The sequence below is a fragment of the Rhododendron vialii genome, chromosome 2a, assembly GCF_030253575.1.
Source record: "Rhododendron vialii isolate Sample 1 chromosome 2a, ASM3025357v1".
Classification (NCBI taxonomy): Eukaryota; Viridiplantae; Streptophyta; class Magnoliopsida; order Ericales; family Ericaceae; genus Rhododendron; species Rhododendron vialii.
This window is the reverse complement of record NC_080558.1, coordinates 3,025,908-3,048,477: the sequence shown is the minus strand read 5'-3', so window position 1 is coordinate 3,048,477 and position 22,570 is coordinate 3,025,908. Positions and strand designations below refer to the sequence as shown.

Sequence of the window (22,570 nt, the reverse complement as noted above, 5' to 3'; positions counted from 1 at the left end):
TGGGAGTTGATGATGTAGTTATATACTTGAAGGGTGTGTGTGTGAATTGGCCTATATAAGGATCAAAATATCAGGGAAGATTATTTTCTTCCCCCGTACGCCTCTCTCTCTCCCGTTCTCTCCTCTCTCTCGGCTCTCACCTCTCTCACCTTCTCTCTTCGATTTCATCGACCACGAGTGAGACTTTTGAAAAATATCAAGTACTAAAGTTGTTCTACGCGACGAGAGCTTCCTATCCATCGAAGAAAATTCACGATCGGAGCACTTCGAAGTTTCCTCCATGTTCGGGCTTGCTTCTAACCTTCGAGGTAGGGATTTCCTGCCTTCTTTACATGTTTAAGTGTTATTTTGATGTACAAGGATTAAGTTTGATCATCTATTTTGAGTCTTGAATAAACCTATTGTATGCTGAAAATTTCGTGGGTTCTGGTAATCTGTTTTTTTGGAGCCTTTCTGCTAGGAATTAATTTTTGGTGCCTTCATAACAGTTAAAGTACGTTTCAATACGAAGATTTCGGTACCAAGATCATGAAAAACCGATAATCACATAATTAGTTATGAATTTTTGAATATCGGCTGTTTTCTGTATACGCGAATCTGTGCGTGGCTGTCTTCTTTTAATTTTCTGGGCATGACGAACATTTTGGGTGGCTTTGGGTCATTTACAGGAGGTGCATATTTAAGTTAAGAAGAGATTGGCGTTGGAATCAATTAATTTGGTTAAGTATACAATTTTTGGTGAATTTCTAAAGCTGGGTTGGTTGATAGGTGCGAAAATGGTTGCGAAACTGTTTTTCTTTTGATTTTTGGGTTAATCTCCTCTTGTTTCTGAACCTGGGATTTTTACTGAGTGTAGGGCTTGTCGTAGTGCAACTTTTGGCTTTGGTTTCACTATTTTTGGGTTTAAGATGAGAGAGCTATGATTTTTCAATCAATTTTACTTATTTTCGCGTAGAATCTGACAGCACCGGCGGACTTCGGTAAAATGGCCATAACTTTTAGCTCGGGACTCGAAATGATGCACCATTTGTTTTGTTAGAAACTAGACATATAAAGCTTTCCAACGATGCATCCCATGCATCATGGGTATGTCCGAGCGATAACAGATTTGCACACAAAACTGACCCAAATTCTGCTTTGCACCAGTTTCACTGCTACGCTGAGCTATAATCGCTAGGCCATAGTAAGGTCATCCGAACTCCGTTTTTGATGCACGACCTTTGGATCGAAGAAAAAGAAGTATACTTTTCAATGGTTTAAGTGTCGTCCTTGGATTAGCGTTGTTTAATTGGATATAGTCTAATGTAAAGGATTTAACTTTGCCAATTTGACATGTGGGAATACAATGGATTGACTTGATTAGGTGTTGGATTAAAGAGAACTTGTGGTGTATAAGAGATATGCATTGTTGGTGTATTGACGTTGATGTTGTTTGATGCTTAGAGAAAAATAAACACTTTTAGGGCATTGTATTGAGCATAAATAGAATCATTGAGTATTGTCTAAACATGTTTCCATTTGATTGAATGTTTTAGGAAGTTCGAGTCGTTACGTGGATCGAGGTGAGTGATTTAATACTTAAATTACATGATTTTGAACTTGTTTTCTTTAACGAACTTATTTGAACAAATTTTATGAATTGTGTACTCCATGGAATAACAATGGAAGGTGGAACTATTTGTGAAATATTTGCGAATCTATTTAATGGCATTCCCAACGTCCGGTCTTGCTAGGGGACGGCTTAATGGCTAGCAAGGGTGTTTGAGGTTGGTATGTGTTTTGGGATAATGCGTAGACGTCTGGCTTATCCACTACTGGGGACGCCCGGTAGCTTTGAATTTTGAATAGCGGAATGTGCATTATATTTGGCTTATAGTTTTGAGTTCTTTGTTTTGAAATATTATCAAATTATTTTGCATTGTCCATGGAAGGCATGTGAGTTAAGTATTAATCATTCACACGAGCTTTGGCTTAAGTATTTTCTTTTCCACCTTTCAGGAAGCGACGCGTAGTGTGGCAGGGTGTTTACTTTAGTTTGTAAATTTGTAGGTAAGCACAGCTCTGAGAGGTTTATCCTTTTGGTTTGTAAACCTATGTAAGATTTTGGTTTGTTATCAATAAAAGTTAACTTTTGCTTCCGCTGTTATGTTTAGCCCCTTTTGATCATCGCTTGCTTAGATGATATTTGATTTGTGATTTGGCCTTAGTGAGAAATCACTGGCATTTGTCATGATTAAGACCTCGAGGGGCGGGTCAGGGTCGTGACAGCAAGCGACATATTGAGGGCTCGTGGCCCCCTACGTGTTAGATACATTAGCAAAAATAGGTTGATTTAATTCCGGTTAATCACATCTTTTGATAAACGTAGTCATTAAAGCTAAATCTTCCGGGCGTGAGCACGCGGTCGTGGCTCTCGCCTGAGTTATATTGAGAACCGGTAACATCCTTTGTCAAGGGTTAGACGATCCCTAGACTTGCCTCATTTTAGTTTATTAAGCGTTATCCTAGTCTTTTGCCTTGGCAATTTTCATCGTTTCAAAGCAAAATCAAGTTGGCCGTCTTAAACGCCACAATCCACCATATAAAACCAACAATCCGATTAAGCTACATTCGAATTCTCTGTGGGTACGATCCCGGACTTCCGGATATTATGCTACCAACGACCTAGTCCTACGCTTGGGGTTTTCAACCTTATATTTGAAGGCGAGGTTTGAAGGCGAAGCAAGACATTGTAGAACAGATACTTAATTATGAAAGTCTTAGAGATAAAAATTAATTATGACCCTTTAAGATAAAATGATCAGAAAAATAAGATTTTCGCACCAGTTCAAACTGATTGAAAATTAGAGCATTTAATTTTTTTTACAAGATTCATATATTAAAATCTTATGTGGCATTTTATAGAGACTAACACATACATATATATATTTTAAAAAAGACTGAGTTCTTCATATAGAATTTAGATTGTTTATATATCAAAAATATGGTTAAAAATTAAGCTCTCTAATTTTTAATTCGTGTGAACCGGTGCGAAGAGTTTTTTTGATCATTTTATGCTAAAAGGTTATAATTAATTTTTTTTTTGAAAGCTCTCATAATCTAGTATTTGCTCTAAAGGGTTCCAAATAAAAAATAGATACTCCCTCCGTCCCTTTTTAAGTGTCCTGCTTCGTAACTCCAACTTATTAAAAAGACATCATTATTACACCTTTCACATCAACTTTTTCCTCCACTTTCCCTTCTTACCCATCATCATTACACTTTTACTCACTAACTTTTCAAAATAAAATCTACTTTTAGGGACAAAATAGACAATACACCAACTTTTACCCCCTTAACTTTACAAAATGGACACTTATTAAGGGACAACCCAAAATGAAATACTGGACACAAAAAAAGGGACGGAGGGAATATTTAATTATGATAGCCCTAGAGATAAAAATTAATCATAACTTTTTAGAATAATATGATCAGAAAAATAAGATCTTCGCACCGTTCCAAACGGATTGAAAATTCAAGCACTTAATTTTTTTAGAATGTTTATATACTAAAATACTAAAAAATATAGTTAAAAAATTAAGTGCTCCAATTTTCAATCTGTTGAAACTGGTGCAAATGTCTTATTATTATTATTTTTTTATCATTTTATCCTAAAGGGTGAAAATTAATTTTTATCGCTAAAGCTCTCATAATCAAATATTTGCTCTATAGGGTCTCAAACAGGCCTTACATGTTATTTTCCGTCCAAATTCCTAACTTCCGTTATCTATTAGACTAAATAAGTAACGGTATGATAATTGAGGGGACGAAATCCTCAAATTAATAGTTTATGGACTAAGTACAGAAAATAGACATAGTTTTGGGGATAAAAAGGAAAAAAACTCTTCGAGATTTGATCTCTAGCTACTCACAATTGGTGCTTAGTAAAACTTCTAATCGATCCAATAATATGCAAAAACACTTGTAGTCCACCCCACTCAAAAAATAAATCCAACTTTCAAAAAAAACCTCGCTATCCCTCAACCTTGCCATGCCCTGCCACCGCCTCAGGAGACCGCCGCTAACAACCGGCAACGACTTACCCAAGACTGGTGTTGGATACTTATTTGGCGACCGATGATCTTCTCGGTGCCGGCTACTTAGAAACCTAGCTAAAACTAATGAAATTAACATCACTCTTACTCTAAGTACCAGTGGACTGGACCCGGCGTTGTTTGAAACCCCTATTGTGGATTATAGACCAAATTTCTACTAAATGTTCGATGATTTGTAGACTGTAAATTACCTCTTAAAATAAAGACAGGTCTGTCTTACCTGTATTTTCCTGATTATACAATAGTCATCTTGCTTTGACCAACGAACATACAAAAGTAAACGAACAGAGTTTGGAAATCACTTCATGTGACCGGTAATTTTTATTCAAAAAATGCTTGTTATGGCTTCATTTAACAAGTTAAACTGCTGTTGTGTAAGACTTGATATTTTAATGATCTACGCAAGTTTTTACAGATGCACGGTCGGTCAATCCGGAGCTATACAGGCATTGATGCCTGAAAAGATGAATGATTCAAATTTTCAAGTGAGCTTATGATGGGTCCCATTATGCACGATATGAAAGACAAATTAGAAAATGTCAAATGAGTAAAGGATATTTGACACTATCGCGACCAAGGATGCTTTATGCTGGAAGGAAAGACAATTGGGCAAGTTATTACCAAGTACAACAAGTGCGCGCACTTGGTCCACCAGTTCTATAACTTCACTTCGGTGCAGTAAAATTGTTGTTTCAACTCCTTCAGGGTGGAAGTTGATATGTTTTGATGAAAGGGAAGAGGACTGCTGGCTTGTTCGTTTTAGGTTTTAAAGGAGATTTGACCAGTGAAAGGAGATAGATAGAGAAAATATATTGAGAACCGCGCGCATGAATTTTAAAGTCCCCAAACGAACAAACATTAATGCAAATTTTTGAAGTATCGAAAAAACAAAAACAAAGTACATTTTCAAAACAACACCTCCTTGGACTCCCACAATTTATACAACAAAACATACACCTCCTTAGTTATTCGTCAACTCCACAAACCTTAACAAAACAACCAACCCTAAAAACAATGATGCATTCTCTCTAGGCATTAACAAAAGGGTAAATCTCGTAACGCACATTGCAGCTCCCGCCCACGACCCTCCCTCCTTCTTTTCCGTCACAACAGCTTGGAAGCTCACTAATAGCCTCATCAATACACTTTTTGCAATCGATGCTAGAAAGATCTCTGGTGCACTGGACCAACCCATAAAGCTTCTTATGTTCCCCAATCTCCAGCTCTCCCGCAGCGTACATTTTCGGACTACCATAAGCCTCTTCCGCTAGCTTTCTCAACAACTCTTTGGTGTTTTTATTGAAATAAATTGGATCACTCACATTTTTCAAATTCCACATGTAAAACTTGTTCTGGTTGTCGATTTTTCCAAGGAAGTCGAGGTTCGAGTACTTCAATTCGCATTCGTCGTACCATATGATTGCTCCTTCGTCGTTAGGACAGAGTGTCCGAATCTCACTTCCTGCTTCGGCAAGACAGGACCGGCAGTCTGTGGTATTGACGTCACCTCGGCAAAGAGCTAGGCCATTGGCTTGGTTGGGGCTCGGTCCCACGGAGCCAGAACCAAACCCGGTTAGAGGAGCTGTCAAGAAGAGATAACCCATGAGCTTGTTCAAGTTTGCTTCGTAAGGGCCGTATGGAGCGAAATTTCCTGAATTTGAACAGATATGGAAGAGAGGGTTGGTTCCGAGGGCAATTTGCAGGAGGAGAGTGAAGGAAAGGAGGGACGTGAATTGTGAGGAAGGCATGTTTGTAGGGATGCAATGTGTGTGTGTGTGTGTGGGAGAGAGAGAGAGAGAGAGAGAGAGAGAGAGAGAGAGAGAGAGAGAGAGAGATTAGGAGATGGGTAAATTATCCTTGGCAGATTGAGGATTTATAATAGGGGGGAAATCAAAAGGCCAGAAGCCAAGATCAACTGTTCAAAGATTGACCTTTTCTTTCAAAAAGGGCAGTAATAGAATATGTATGTTCTTCATTAGACACTGTCAAAGTTTAGACTGTACAATCAGAAAATGATTTTCTGATGAAGTTTGGAGGCGGATCGAATTCATCGACTCCTTTGAGTAGGTTGAATTGGATTGTTGAGTTTAGTGTTTATTTTCAAAGTTTATTCATCATTATAGGGGTGAGAAATGCTTTGGCATATTTTCTTTAGTATCTTAAAAGTATATTACGCAATACTTTCACACTACATGTTCCGTTCAATTATATAACTCTCCAGTATTTTCGTTTGACAAAAAAAAAAAATTTTATAGGACTCTCCTCTTTTAAAAGTATTCAATTATTGGAATGATTGATGTTATTCATGATAAAGGTATGGTTTTTATATCAAACATTATTCACAAAACGTATTACTCTTCTCATTTAAAAATCAATTATTCAAAACAAACATATTGCTTTTTTGATTTGGTTGAAAGCAACTTTCAGCTTTCAATCTGTTATTATATTTAATTTTACCTACAATTTATGTTCTCTCATATTACAAATTTCCTGTTAGTATGATAGTATAGATTGTTGTGCATCGCATGGGTTCACTGCTAGTATTTTATAATTGCATGTAGATTGAACAAAATAAAACATGATAATTCTTTTGATAGTATCTGTTCAATTTGTACATGCATGCATAATTGATACCGTCTTTCGTATGTATATTTCAAATTTTCTTAATGTTTGCCAGCCTAGTACTTAAATCCTTTGTCCTTCCCTGATAATGACTTCTACGCGCTCAGCTCTCATGGATTTCACATTATTGGTAAAGTAATCGGATGAATTGTCGAGTAGATAGATCTGATCCCAGACACGGCTGTTGCTCCGCGGTATATTGGATAGTTCTCGAGGTGGTAAGACTAGGATATCATGCACAAATGATCCTAGCAAGGACAATCACCCATTAGAGACTTCTTCTATGGTTTCAGGTAAACTTACCCTTTAAATAAACACAGGTCTAACTTATAACGCATGGAGTTTCCAACAGTACTAGTTACGAAAGTCATCTTACTTTGACCAACGTAGAAAATTAGCCAAATATAGTCTGAAAATCACTTGAAAGTCTGAGGCGGTAAACATTTATAAAATTCATGCAGCAAGGTCTTCAATACAAGTTGGCGAGCAAAAAAAAGGGTCATCGAAATACAAGTTCGTGAATTCCATATTATCGGCTAAAAGATTGAATAATTCTGGAGGTGTAAAGATTAGGATATCATGCACGAATGACTCCGGTCCCAGTGGCAAGGACAATCACCCCACTAGACTTGTTCTATGGTTTGTGGACTGCAAACTAACTGTGAAAATAAACGTGCAAATCTTATAATCTGCAACACTCAGTTAGTGAGTTGAACTGCTTATTGTGTAAGTCTTGATGTGTTTAATCATCTACGTAAACACTCAGTTAATATTGATAGAATAAAGAAAAAAAAAACTCAGTTAGTATGGTATGGGTTTCCATTTGCAAGTAAAATATCTGTCAGGAGCATAATAAAAATCGTCGGAAAAATAAGATATTTGCATCAGTTCAAACAGATTGAAAATTTGAGTACTTAATATTTTAACAAGGTTCATATATCAGAATCTTACGTGGCATTTTACAGAAACTAACACATACATATATATATATTTTTTAAAAAGATTGATCAAGTTCTTCATATTGAGTTCGTGTGAATCGGTTCTAATAGGTTTTTTGATCATTTTATGCTAAAAGTTTATAATTAAATTTTTTTGAAAGCTCTCATAATCTAATATCTGCTCTAAAGGATCCCAAATAAAAAGCAGATATTTAATTATGATAGCCTTAGAGATAAAAATTAATCATGACTCTTTAGAATAATATGATCAGAAAAATAAAATCTTCGCATCGTTCCAAACGGATTGAAAATTCGAGCACTTAATTTTTTTGGAAGGTTTATATACTAAAATACTAAAAAATATGGTTAAAAAATTAAGTCCTCCAATTTTCAATCTGTTGAAATCGATGCGAATGTTTTTTTTTAATCATTTTATGCTAAAGGGTCAAAATTAATTTTTATCTCTAAAGTTGTCATAATCAAATATCTGCTCCACAAGGTCCCAAACAGGCCTTACATGATATTTTTCGTCCCAATTCCTAACTTTCGTTATCTATTGGACTAAGTAGGTAACGGTATGATAGTTGAAGGGATGAAATCGTCAAATTGATAGTTTATGGACTAAGTAAAAAAAATGGGCATAGTTTAGGGGATAAAAAAGAAAAAAAACTCTTCGAGATTTGATCTCTTGCTACTCACAATTGGTGCTTAGTAACACTTCTAATTAATCCACCTAATAATATGCAAAAACATGTGTAGTCCACCCCATGCACTCAAAAAATAAATCCAACTTTCAAAAAAAACCTCGCTATCCCTCAACACTGCCATGCCCTGCCACCGCCTCAGGAGACCGGCGTTAACAACCAGGGACTTACCCAAGACTGGTGTTGGGTAATTATTTGGCGACCAATGACCTCCTCGCGCCGGCTACTTAGAAACCTAGCTAAAACTAATGAAACATCACTCTTACTCTAAGTACCAGTGGACTGGATCCGGCATTGTTTGAAACCCCTATTGTGGACTATAGACCAAATTTCTACTACATGTTCGATGATCTGTAGACTGTAAATTAACTCTTAAAATAAAGTCAGGTCTATCTTACCTATATTTTCCTGATTATACAATAGTCATCTTGCTTTGACCAACGAACAGAGTTTGGAAATCACTTGATGTGACCGGTAATATTTGTTCAAAAAATGCTTGTCATGGCTTCATCTAACAAGTTAAACCGCTATTGTGTAAGACTTGATATTTTAATGATCTATGCAAGTTTTTATCGATGCACGGTCAATTCGGAGCTATACAGGCATCGATGCTTAAAAGATGAATAGTTCAGATTTTCAAGTGAGACTATAATTAATGGATCCCATTATGAACGATATGAGAGACAAATGAGAAAATCTCCCATGAGCAAAGGATCTTTGACACTATCGCGGCCAAGGGTGCTTTATGCTGGAAGGAAAGACAATTGGGCAAGTTATTACCAGTATAACGAGTGCGCGCACTTAGTCCACCAGTTGTATAACGTCACTTAGGTGCAGTGAAATTGTTGTTTCAACTCCTTCAGAATGGAAGTTGATATGTTTTGATGAAAGGGAAGAGTATTGGCTTGTTCGTTTTAGGTTTTAAAGGAGGTTTGAGTGGAGGGAGATAGATAGAGAAAATGTATTGGGAGTATTGGGCGTTGTTTCAAACCCCTAGATATTGTACGTGGACTATAGGCCAAATTTCTACGACATGTTCAACAGTCATGCTACTCACACAGCAACTGTGCACAGATTTTGTGCACAGATTGTAATGTGAGACCCACTTTGGGTTCTACACAAACGATCCGATTCGTTAATTAAATGTAAAATATTTTTTTAAGAGTCCTCACAAAAAATAAGGTCAATCCGATATCTGTAAGTGCTTGATTCAATCATCTAACTTTTTATTTAGATTTCAGGATAATAAAAAGTTAGATGATTGAATCAAGTACCTATAGGTATTGGCTGATTTTTCGTTAGGACCCTTGAAAAAACGTTTTACATTTAATGAACGGATTGAATTGTTTGTATGAGATCCGAAATGGACCCTACATCACAATTTGTGCAAAAAAATGTGTGAGTATCATTTCTACATGTTCAATGATTTGTAGACTAAAAATTAACTCTTACTAAAATAAAGTCAGGTCTATCTTACCTATATTTTCCTGATTATACATTAGTCATCTTGCTTTGACCAACGAACATACAAAAGTAAACGAACAGAGTTTGGAAATCACTATTACCTATATTTTCCGGTAATATTTATTCAAAAAATGCTTGTTATGGCTTCATTTAACAAATTAAACCGCTATTGTGTAAGACTTGATATTTTAATGATCTATGCAAGTTTTTTCCGATACAAGGTCAATTCGGAGCTATATAGGCATCGATGCTTAAAAGATGAATGGTTCAGATTTTCAAGTGAGCCTATGATAGGTCCCATTATGCACGATATGAGAGACAAATGAAAAAATCTCACATGAGCAAAGGATCTTTGACACTATAGCAACCAAGGGTGCTTTATGTTGGAAGGAAAGACAATTAGGCAAGTTATTACCAAGTATAACGAGTGTGCGCTCGCACTTGGTCCACCAATTGTATAACATCACTTATTAGGTGCAGTGAAATTGTTGTTTCAACTCCTTCAGAGTGGAAGTTGATATGTTTTGATGAAAGGAAAGAGGAGTTTGGCTTGTTTGTTTTAGGTTTTAAAGAAGGTTTGAATGGAGGGAGATAGAGAAAATGTATTGAGAATTGTGCGCATGAATTTTAAAACCCCCAAACGAATAAGCATTAATGAAAATTTCTGAAGTATCGAAAAAACAAAAACAAAGTACATTTTCAAAACAACACCACCTAGGACTCCAACAATTTATACAACAAAACATACACCTCCTTAGTTATTCGCCAACTCCACAAACCTTAACAAAACAACCAACCCTAAAAACAATGATGCATTCTCTCTAGGCATTAACAAAAGGGTAAATCTCGTAACGCACATTGCAGCTCCCGCCCACGACCCTCCCTCCTTCTTTTCCGTCACAACAGCTCGGAAGCTCACTAATAGCCTCATCAATACACTTTTCACAATCGATGCTGGCAAGATCTCTCGTGCACTGGACCAACCCATAAAGCTTCTTATGTTCCCCAATCTCCAGCTCTCCCGAAGCGTACATTTTCGGACTACCATAAGCTTCTTCCGCTAGCTTTCTCAACAACTCTTTGGTCTTTTTATTGAAATAAATTGGATCACTCACATTTTTCAAATTCCACATGTAAAACTTGTTCTGGTTGTCGATTTTTCCAAAGAAGTTAAGGTTCGAGTACTTCAATTCACATTCGTCGTACCATATGATTGCTCCTTCGTCGTTAGGACAAAGTGTCCGAATTTCGCTCCCTGCTTCGGCAAGGCAGGACCGGCAGTCTGTGGTATTGACGTCACCTCGGCAGAGAGCTATGCCATTGGCTTGGTCGGGGCTCGGTCCCACCGAGCCAGAACCAAACCCGGTTAGAGGAGTTGTCAAGAAGAGATAACCCATGAGCTCGTTCAAGTTTGCTTCGTAAGGGCCGTTTGCAGCGAAATTTCCTGAACTTGAACAGATATGGAAGAGAGGGTTGGTTCCGAGGGCAATTTGCACGAGGAGAGTGAAGGAAAGGAGGTGAAGGGGGGACGTGAATTGTGAGGAAGACATGTTTGTAGGGATGCAATGTGTGTGTGTGTGTGTGTGTGTGTGTGAGAGAGAGAGAGAGAGAGAGAGAGAGAGAGAGAGAGAGAGATTAGGAGATGGGTAAATTATCCTTGGCAGATTGAGGATTTATATAGGGGGAAAATCAAAAGGCCAGAAGCCAAGTTCAACTGTTCAAAGATTGACCTTTTCTTTCAGAAAAGGGCAGTAATAGAATATGTATGGGCTTCATTAGACACTGTCAAAGTTGAGACTGTGCAATCAGAAAATGTTTTTCTGATGAAGTTTGGAGGCTGATCAAATTCATGACTCCTTTGAGTAGGTTGAATTGGATTGTTGACTTTAGTGTTTATTATCAAATTAAGTTTTATTCATCATTATAGGAGTGAGAAATGCTCTGGATTTGGCATATTTTCTTTAGTAAACTCTCTCCGTTTCATATTGAGAGTTAACTACGAAAAGTCGTACTATTTTTTAGATCAAAAAATCAACTACTTCTGCGTATAATTTTTTGAATTTTTCGCACCAAATTAAAGTACTAATCGAGATCTTTAATACGTTGCGTAAAAATTCAAAAAATTATACACGGAAATAGTTGATTTTTTAATTTGAAAAATGGCAAAAGAGAAAAAGTGAGACTTTTAATATGAAACGGATGGAGTATATCTTATGGTTTCCAATTTAATAAAATAAGAAATTTAAAAGTATATTGTTTCACACTATATGTTCTGTTCAATTATATGACTCTTCAATATTTTTGTTTGACCAAAAACAAAAATTATATGATTCTCCTCTTTTAAAAGTATTCAATTATTGGAATGATTGATGTTATTTTGATAAAGGTATGGTTTTAATATCAAACATTATTCACGAAACATATTACTGTCCTCATTTAAAAATCAATTATTCGCAACAAACATATTGCTTTTTTAATTTGGTTGAAAGCAACTTTCCGCTTTCAATCTGTTATTATATTTAATTTTACTTACAATTTATGTTCTCTCATATTACATATTTCCTGTTAGTATGATAGTATAGATTGATGTGCATCGCATGGGTTCACTGCTAGTATTTTATAATTGCATGTAGATTGAACAAAATAAAACATGATAATTCTTTTGATAGTATCTGTACAATTTGTACATGCATAATTGATACCATCTTTCGTATATATATTTCAAATTTTCTTAATGTTTGCCAGCCTAGTACTTAAATCCTCTATCCTTCCCTGATAATGACTTCTACGCACTCAGCTCTCATGAATTTCACATTATCAGTAAAGTAATCGGATGAATTGTCGAGTAGATAGATCTGATCCCAAACGCGGCTGTTGCTCCGCGGTATATTAGATAGTTCTCAAGGTGGTAAGACTAGGATATCATGCACAAATGATCCTAGCAAGGACAATCACCCATTAGACTTCTTCTATGGTTTCAGGTAAACTTACTCTTTAAATAAACACACGGTCTAACTTAGGAGTATAACGCAGGAGTTTCCAACAGTACTAGTTACGAAAGTCATCTTACTTCGACCAACGTAGAAAATTAGCCAAACATGGTCTGAAAATCACTTGAAAGTCTGAGGCGGTAAACATTTATAAAATGCATGCAGCAAGGTCTTCAGTACAAGTTGGCGAGCAAAAAAAAAAGGGTCTTCTTCAATACAAGTTCGTGAATACCATATTATCGGCGAAAAGATTGAATAATTCTGGAGGTGTAAAGATTAGGATATCATGCACGAATGACTCCGGTTCCAGTGGCAAGGACGATCACCCCACTAGACTTGTTCTATGGTTTGTGGACTGCAAACTAACTCTGAAAATAAACGTGTGTATCTTATAATCTGCAACACTCAGTTAGTGAGTTGAACTGTTTATTGTGTTAGTCTTGATGTGTTAATCATCTACGTAAACACTCAGTTAGTATTGATAGAAAAAAAAAACTCAGTTAGTATGGTATGGGTTTCCATTTGCAAGTAAAATATCTGTCAGGAGCATAATAAAAATCGTCAGAAAAATAAGATCTTCGCATCAGTTCAAACAGATTGAAAATTAGAGCACTTAATTTTTTTACAAGATTCATATATCAAAATCTTACGTGGCATTTTACAGAGAGTAACACATACATATATATATTTTTTAAAAGATTCAGTTCTTCATATAGAATTTAAACTATTTATATATTAAAAATATGGTTAAAAATTAAGCTTTTTAATTTTTAATTCGTGTGAATCGGTGCTCAGAGTTTTTTTGATCATTTTATGCTAAAAGTTTATAATTAATTTTTTTTGAAATCTCTCGTAATCTAGTATCTGCTCTAAAGAGTCCAAAATAAAAAGAAGATATTTAATTATGATAGCCCTAGAGATAAAAATTAATCATGACTCTTTAGAATAATATGATCAGAAAAATAAGATCTTCACACCGTTCCAAACGGATTGAAAATTCGAACACTTAATTTTTTTTGAAGGTTTATATACTAAAAGAATAAAAAATATTGTTAAAAAATTAAGTGCTCCAATTTTCAATCTGTTGAAATCGGTGCGAAGGTCTTTTTTTTATCATTTTATGCTAAAAGGTCAAAATTAATTTTTATCTCTAAGGTTCTCATAATCAAGTATCTGCTCTACAATGTCCTAACATGACATTTTTCGTCCAAATTCCTAACTTTCGTTATCTATTGGACTAAGTAGGTAACGGTATGATAATTGGGGAGATGAAATTGTCAAATTGATAGTTTATGAACTAAGTAAAGAAAATAGGCATAATTTAGGGGATAAAAAGGAAAAAAACTCTTCAGATTTGATCTCTAGCTACTCACAATTGGTGCTTAATTAGTAAAACTTCTAATCCACCCAATAATATGCAAAAACACTTGTAGTCCACCCCACTCAAAACATAAATCCAACTTTCAAAAAAACCCTCGCTATCCCTCAACACTGCCATGCCCTGCCACCGCCTCAGGAAACTGCCACTAACAACCGGCGACTTACCCAAGACTGGTGTTGGATACTTTTTTGGCGACCAATGACCTTCTCAGCGCCGGCTACTGAGAAACCTAGCTAAAACTAATGAAACATCACTCTTACTCTAAGTACCAGTGGACTGTATCCGGCGTTGTTTGAAACCCCTATTGTGGACTATAGACCAAATTTCTACTACATGTTCGATGATTTGTAGACTGTATAAATTAACTCTTAAAATAAAGCCAGGTCTATCTTACCTATATTTTCCTGATTATACAATAGTCATCTTGCTTTGACCGACGAACATACAAAAGTAAACGAACAGAATTTGGAAATCACTTCATGTGACCGGTAATATTTATTTCATTTAACAAGTTAAACCGCGCGCTATTGTGTAAGACTTGACATTTTAATGATCTATGCAAGTTTTTACCGATGCACGATCAATCCGGAGCTATACAGTCATCAATGCTTAAAAGATGAATGGTTCATATTTTCAAGTGAGCCTATGATGGGTTCCATTATGCGCGATATGAAAGACAAAGGAGAAAATCTCACATGAGCAAAGGATCTTTTGACAGTATCGCGACCGAGGGTGCTTTATAGGCTGGAAGGAAAGACAATTAGGCAAGTTATTACCAAGTATAACGAGTGCGCGCGCGCACTTGGTCCATAACTTGACTTAGGTGCAGTGAAATTGTTGTTTCGACTCCTTCAGAGTGGAAGTTGATATGTTTTGATGAAAGGAAAGAGGACTGTCTTGTTCGTTTTAGGTTTTAAAGGAGGTTTGAATGAAAGAAGATAGATAAATAAAATGTATTGAGAATTGCACACATGGATTTTAAAGTCCCCAGACGAATAAGCTGCAAATTTCTGAAGTACCGAAAAAACAAAAACAAGTTTAACCGCGCGCTATGGTGTAAGACTTGATATTTTAATGATCTATGCAAGTTTTTACCGATGCACGGTCAATCCAGAGCTATACAGACATCGATGCTTAAAAGATGAAGGTTCATATTTTCAAGTGAGCCTATGATGGGTCCGATTATGCACGATATGAGAGACAAATGAGAAAATCTCACATGAGCAAAGGATCTTTGACACTATCGCGACCAAGGGTGCTTTATGCGGGAAGGAAAGACAATTAGGCATGTTATTACCTAGTATAACGAGAGTGTGCGCTCGCACTTGGTCCACCAGCTCTATAACTTCACTTATTAGGTGCAGTGAAATTGTTGTTTCAACTCCTTCAGAGCGGAAGTTGATATGTTTTGATGAAAGGGAAGTGGAGTCGAGCTTGTTTGTTTTAGGTTTTGACGGAGGTTTGAGTGGAGGGAGATAGATAGAGAAAAATGTATTGGGAACCGTGCGAATGAGTTTTAAAGCCCCCAAATGAATAAGCATTAATGCAAATTTCTGAAGTAGCGAAAAAACAAAAACAAAGTACATTTTCAAAACAACACCTCCTTGAACTCCCACAATTTATACAACAAAACATACACCTCCTTAGTTATTCGTCAACTCCACAAACCTTAACAAAACAACAACCCTAAAAACAATGATGCGTTCTCTCTAGGCATTATTAACAAAAGGGTAAATCTCGTAACGCACATTGCAGCTCCCGCCCACGACCCTCCCTCCTTCTTTTCCGTCACAACAGCTCGGAAGCTCACTAATAGCCTCATCAATACACTTTCCACAATCGATGCTGGAAAGATCTCTTGTGCACTGGACCAACCCATAAAGCTTCTTATGTTCCCCAATCATCAGCTCTCCCGAAGCATACATTTTCGGACTACCATAAGCTTCTTCCGCTAGCTTTCTCAACAACTCTATGGTCTTTTTATTGAAATAAATTGGATCACTCACATTTTTCAAATTCCACATGTAAAACTTGTTCTGGTTGTCGATTTTTCCAAAGAAGTTAAGGTTCGAGTACTTCAATTCACATTCGTCGTACCATATAATTGCTCCTTCGTCGTTAGGACAGAGTGTCCGAATCTCGCTCCCTGCTTCGGCAAGGCAGGACCGGCAGTCTGTGGTATTGACGTCACCTCGGCAAAGAGCTAGGCCATTGGCTTGGTCGTGGCTCGGTCCTACTGAGCCAGAACCAAACCCGGTCAGAGGAGCTGTCAAGTAGAGATAGCTCATGAGTATGTTCAAGTTTGCTTCGTAAGGGCCGTTCGCAGCGAAATTCCCCGAACTTGAACAGAAATGGAAGAGGGGGTTGGTTCCAAAGGCAATTTGCAGGAGGAGAGTGAAGGAAAGGAGGTAAAGGGTGGACGTGAATTGTGAGGAAGACATGTTTGTAGGGATGCAATGTGTGTGTGTGTGTGTGTGGGAGAGAGAGAGAGAGAGAGAGAGAGAGAGAGAGACTAGGAGATGGGTAAATTATCCTTGGCAGATTGAGGATTTATAGAGGAGGAAAATCAAAAGGCCAGAAGTCAAGTTCAACTGTTCAAAGATTGACCTTTTCTTTCAGAAAAGGGCAGTAATAGAATATGTATGGGCTTCATTAGACACTGTCAAAGTTTAGACTGTGCAATCAGAAAACGATTTTCTGATGAAGTTTGGAGGCGGATCGAATTCATCGACTCCTTTGAGTAGGTTGAATTGGATTGTTGAGTTTAGTGTTTATTTTCAAAGTTTATTCATTATTATAGGGGTGAGAAATGCTTTGGCATATTTTCTTTAGTATCTTAAGGTTTCCTATTTATTATAACTCTCCAATATTTCCGTTTGACAAAAAAATAAAATTATATGACTCTCCTCTTTTAAAAGTATTCAATTATTGAAATTATTGATGTTATTTATGATATAGGTATAGTTTTTATATCAAACATTATTCACAAAACATATTACTCTCCTCATTTAATTATTCGCAACAAACATATAGCTTTTTTGATTTGGTTGAAAGCAACTTTCAGCTTTCAAATCTTTTATTATGTTTAATTTTACTACAATTTATGTTCTCTCATATTACAAATTTCCTGTTAGTATGATAGTATAGCTAAAATGGACATCGCTGTGCATCGGCCGAGCAAAAAAAAAAAACATAGCTGTGCATCGCATGAGTTCACAAAATAATACATGATAATTCTTTTGATAGTATCTGTTCAATTTGTACACTCATAATTGATACGTCTTTCGTATTTTTCAATTTCTCTTAATGTTTGCCAGCCTAATACTTAAAATCATCTATCCTTCCCTGATAATGACTACTTCGCGCTCGATCAGCTCATGGATTTCGCATTATTGGTAAAGTAAATATTGGATGAATTGTAGAGTAGATAGATCTGATCCAGACGCGGCTGTTGCTCGATCCGCGGAATATTGAATAGTTCTCGAGGTGGTAAGATTGGAAAAAAGATTAGGATATCATGCACAAATATTGATCCTAGCAAGGACAATCACCCATTAGAGACTTCTTCTATGGTTTCAGGTAAACTTACTCTTTAAGTAAACACAGGTCTAACTTGTATCTATAGTTTCCAACACTACTTACGAAAGCCATCTTACTTTGACCAACGTACTCCCTCCGTCCCGATTTTTTTGTCACTTTTTTGATTTTTCGAGAGCGTTTGACCTCTAAAAAAATTGTCTATAATTTTTAATTGATAATGTTTTAATATGCAATATGGATCTTATTTGGTAGATTTCAATTAATTTTTATTATACAAAATCTTCAAAATCATAAAAAAATATTATAAAATGTAAGATATAAGTATATTTTTGAAAAACACAAATTTAGACAATTGGACAAACAAACTGAAACGGAGGGAGTAGAAGATTAGCCAAACAAAGTCTGAAAATCACTTGAAAGTCTGAGGCGGTGAACATTTAAAAAAATGCATGCAGCAAGGCCTTCAAGACAAGTTGCCCAGCAAAAAAAAAAAAAGGGTCTTCTTCATGATCAATACAAGTTCAAGAATTCCATATTATCGGTGAAAAGATTGAATAATTAATTCTATCTGGAGCCTGGAGGTGGAAAGATTAGGATATCATGCACGAATGACTCCCCAGTGGCAAGGACGATCAGTACCCAATACTTGTTCTATGATTAGGATATCATGCACGAGTAATAGTTGTCTACTTGATAATTGCACTCATGTGATCATTCTTCATGTAATGCAAAATAAAGCTCATCATAGCTTCGGTTAGCGAGTGGGAGTTGAACTGTTTATTGTGTAAGTCTTGATGTGTTCATCATTTACATAAACACTCAGAACTATTGATCAAAACTAAAAAATAAACACTCAGTTAGTATGGTATGGGTTTCCTTTTGCAAGTAAAATATCTGTCCCAAGAATAATAAAAATCGTCGGAATCTGACAATTTTTTCACCGGGTAGCAATGATTTGATCAAATTTTTACCGATTCCTAAAATTTGGGTTTATTTCTATACAAACAATATAATACACTGAGGCTCACAAGATGAACAGTAAAGATCGTCAAGTGAAACTAAGGTCCCATGCATTATGCAACATCATATGAGAGATCCAAACCAAACCAAATTTTATGTCTTAATCAATTGGGGTCGGCTATATGAATCTTTTTTTTTCTATTGAGCACTATCAAAGGCCATTTGTTCAATCAAATCCATTAAACTCATATTCTTGCGCACAACAGCATCATCATGTGAGAGATCGAATGAGAAAATTCATGAGCAAAAGATCTTTGATGCCACTGTGCCAAGGGTGCCTAGTTGCCTACGCTCGAAGTAAAAAATAATGATGGCAACCTGACTAAATTTTAGGCGGTCACTAGCATAGTCCAAAGCTTGTTTAGATGCAACTAGGTGCGGTGAAATTGTGGTTCAATTTTCTTAGGGAATGTTGATACTCTTAATTTTGATGGGATGGGAAAAGGTTTGAGACATTCTTGTCGTTATTAACTCAAACACATACGTAATTATTATTACGTTAGATTTTTTGGATGATTACAACTTAAAATTAATTAGCAATAGGTGAAGTAGACTCAAAAGGGCTTCTAGCCCAATGGTATTTCTTGGTTCTTCCTCGTAGGAGGCCAAGGTTCAAGTTCCGTCCGGGGCGTTTGTGGTTCAAGTGTATGAACAGCCTTTAGATTCCCCAGTAAACTAGTTTACTAACTATATCCCAGAATCTCCGCTAATGTATACCGCTTGGCAAAAAAAGAACAAGATAGACAGACAATTCTAGAATATATTAACCAAGCTTTTGTGTCTTAGATGACCAGATGCACATGGAGGTATGACTTGAGAAGACAAAGAGATTTGACTCGGGCAACAGACGCTCAATCATGTGAGGTGAGACAACCCAAGACCTAACTATGATACCATGTTAGATTTTTTAGAGGGTCAATTCCAACTTAAAATTAATTGGTAATAGATGAAGCAGCCTCTAAAATATATTAACCAAGCTTAGAAAGCTTAGATGAGCAATGTGGTAAAGTTTAACAATTATTAACTTGACAATGTCATGATACGTAATGCCTACACGCCGCTATGTAAAACATCTAAAGAATGGTGATTCCGACGTGTATACAGGGACGGAACCAAAATTTTCTATACAAAGTGGCCATAATAGCGAACAATAAAAATTTGAAATTTCAAGGACCAGTAGTATTCATTTCAAAAAAAAAAAAAAAGGACCAGTAGTATAAAAAAGTTATTTAAAATGACACTCTATCTTAAACACAATATCTAGAGCTCTTAAAAAAACATAAACAATTAAATGTGGTCCCGAGTGAGAAAAATGTGTGTTAGTGTAAACAATATGGTTGTAAGTTTTCAATTCTTTCAAAAGTAACGTTTTTTCTGGCAATTTACGAGGGCTCGGCAATCCGACCCGATCTTTTTGTAGGTCTTGTTTCCAACTTAAGCTGATTGCTTAATCGTACGTCTACGGGGTGCTAGGGTGTTTCACTATGATGAAAATATGTCAGAGTTACAAAAAAAAGAGGCAGCCCTAGCTTTGCTTTTATATGTGCAAACAAACTAATATTAGAAAACCCTAAAAAATGCTAAAATCTGTGTTGGGCGGGACCCAAAACATTCCGGGTCATTTTTACTGCAACTCTAAAATTGTCTTCACATCTCAACAATCTCCCACTTGAAGACATGATCAGACATCCAGTCAATCATCAACTATCATTAACACCACCAGCACCCAGCCTCCCACTCAAGCTTGGAGACCCACAGAAGCTGAACAAGACTTCAGCTTCTCCACGGTAACTACCTTCGTAAACATGTCTGCCGGATTATCCCTTGTGTGAATCTTCTCCAAAGTAAACTGCCTATCCTCCAACAAAGAGCGAATAAAGTGATACTTTATGTCAATATGCTTGGTCCTCGAATGAAAAGCTGCGTTCTTTGCCAGATGTATTGCACTCTGACTATCGCTGAACAATTTGCAATTGTCCTGTTTCTTACCCAACTCTTTCATGAAGCTCCTTAGCCATACCATCTCCTTGCATGCCTCCGTGGCTGCAACATACTCCGCATCTGTTGTGGAAATAGTCACTATTTTCTGTAGCCGCGAAACCCAATCAACTGCTGCACTCCCCAGTGTAAAAACATACCCAGTAGTGCTCTTCCTGCTATCAATATCCCCTGCTAAATCCGAATCCACATATCCTTGCAAACAAATATCAGAACCTCCAAAACACAAAGCCAAATCAGAAGTACCTCTCAGATACCGCAAAATCCACTTAACTGCCTCCCAATGCTCCTTGCCTGGATTTGCCATAAACCTGCTGACAACTCCCACTGCTTGAGCAATGTCTGGCCTCGTGCTAACCATAGCATACATCAAGCTGCCTACCGCCAAGGCATATGGAACTTTGGCCATGTAGTTCTTTTCTTCATCAGTTACTGCCCCTTTTTCCCTTGAAAGCTTGAAGTGACTTGCCAACGGTGTGCTAATGGGCTTAGCACCTTCCATGTTGAACTTTTTGAGCACCTTTTCAACATATTCCTCCTGTGACAACTTCAACTTTCGGTTCACCCTGTCCTTGCTGATTCGCATCTCAAGGATTTTCTTTGCAGAACCCAAATCCTTCATTGCAAACTCCCTGGACAGCTGTGCCTTGAGATTAGCAATCTCATCCATGCTTGAACCTGCAACAAGTATATCATCTACATACAACAAAAGTATGAGATACGATTTACCAAGCTTCTTAAAATAACAACAGTGATCCCCATGACATCTACTGAACCCCGTATTTGTCATAAATGTATCAAACCTTTTATACCACTGCCTAGGCGCCTGTTTCAACCCATACAGACTCCTTCAAAGCTTACATACCTGATCCTCTTTCCCATTGACAACAAAACCCTCTGGCTGATGCATATAAATATCCTCCTCCAAATCCCCATGAAGGAAAGCAGTTTTAACATCTAACTGCTCTAAGTGCAAGTTCTCAACAGCCACAATATTAAGGACACATCTGATAGTACACAGGAGAAAAGATTTCGGTGTAGTCAATACCTGGTTTCTGCTCAAAACCCTTTACTACCAACCTCGCCTTGTACCGTTTGCTCCCATCAGATTCTTCCTTAAGCCTGTATACCCATTTGTTGTGCAAAGCTCTCTTCCCCTTGGGCAACTGAACCAAGTCCCAAGTCTGGTTTGATGAGAGAGAATTCATCTCATCATCCATTGCTCGCTCCCACTCTCCCCTGGTCTCCACCTGCAATGCTTCCTTAAAACATTCTGGTTCACCACTATCAGTTAACAACAAATAGTGTAAAGCAGGAGAATAACGCATTGGTGGTTTAACGGTACGTGTAGACCTCCTGAGTGGAGGAGTCTGTGGATCTGCCTGTGGAGTAGGTTGTATATTAATATCCTGAGGCTGTAAGACATTACTGTCAGGGATCCCCTCAAACTCTACAAAGTCTGAATTTTCATTAGCCTTATCGGGTTGATTCTGTCTATTTCTATACAAAACAGACTCATTAATTACCACATCCATACTCCTGCGTGTTTTTCGATTTTCAAAATCATATAACTTATACCCATAGCTATCAGTACCATAGCCTATGAACACGCACTTTCGAGACTTAGCATCAAGTTTACCCCTATCACTCGATTCAATATGCATATAGGCCATGCAACCAAATACTCGTAAATGAGATAAATTTACCTCTTTACCTGACCAAGTCTCCTCCGGCAATCCATTGTTCAAAGGAACTGAAGGTCCCTTATTGATCAAAAACGGTATGTGATCGTTCTTATTTTGTTGGCGCAAACAATAGA

The 22,570-nt window shown here is 36.9% G+C and overlaps 3 protein-coding genes and 1 long non-coding RNA gene across 4 annotated transcripts; 1 reads left to right on the top strand and 3 right to left on the bottom strand.

Annotated features, from left to right (window-relative positions):
- On the top strand, positions 1-2,138 carry LOC131316798 (uncharacterized). Its single transcript, XR_009197280.1, has 2 exons — positions 1-308; positions 1,536-2,138. It is a non-coding gene; the product is annotated as an uncharacterized LOC131316798 (long non-coding RNA).
- Positions 2,139-4,921: 2,783 nt separating this feature from the next.
- LOC131316790 (cysteine-rich repeat secretory protein 38-like) lies at positions 4,922-5,842 on the bottom strand. Its single transcript, XM_058346241.1, has one exon. The coding sequence runs from the start codon at positions 5,840-5,842 to the stop codon at positions 5,123-5,125; it is 720 nt and encodes a 239-aa protein (XP_058202224.1). The 3' UTR covers positions 4,922-5,122.
- A 4,601-nt stretch (positions 5,843-10,443) lies between these two features.
- On the bottom strand, positions 10,444-11,435 carry LOC131316787 (cysteine-rich repeat secretory protein 38-like). Its single transcript, XM_058346239.1, has one exon. It carries the CDS (start codon positions 11,370-11,372, stop codon positions 10,644-10,646), a length of 729 nt encoding a protein of 242 aa, XP_058202222.1. The 5' UTR covers positions 11,373-11,435; the 3' UTR covers positions 10,444-10,643.
- Positions 11,436-15,685: 4,250 nt separating this feature from the next.
- Positions 15,686-16,710, bottom strand: LOC131316786 (cysteine-rich repeat secretory protein 38-like). The gene has a single exon (XM_058346238.1). It carries the CDS (start codon positions 16,632-16,634, stop codon positions 15,903-15,905), a length of 732 nt encoding a protein of 243 aa, XP_058202221.1. The 5' UTR covers positions 16,635-16,710; the 3' UTR covers positions 15,686-15,902.
- Positions 16,711-22,570: the final 5,860 nt, after the last annotated feature.

Excerpts from the sequence above, each read along its gene's own strand:
- LOC131316790 (XM_058346241.1), bottom strand. The coding sequence starts at position 5,842 with ATGCCTTCCTCACAATTCACGTCCCTCCTTTCCTTCACTCTCCTCCTG.
- LOC131316787 (XM_058346239.1), bottom strand. The coding sequence starts at position 11,372 with ATGTCTTCCTCACAATTCACGTCCCCCCTTCACCTCCTTTCCTTCACT.
- LOC131316786 (XM_058346238.1), bottom strand. The coding sequence starts at position 16,634 with ATGTCTTCCTCACAATTCACGTCCACCCTTTACCTCCTTTCCTTCACT.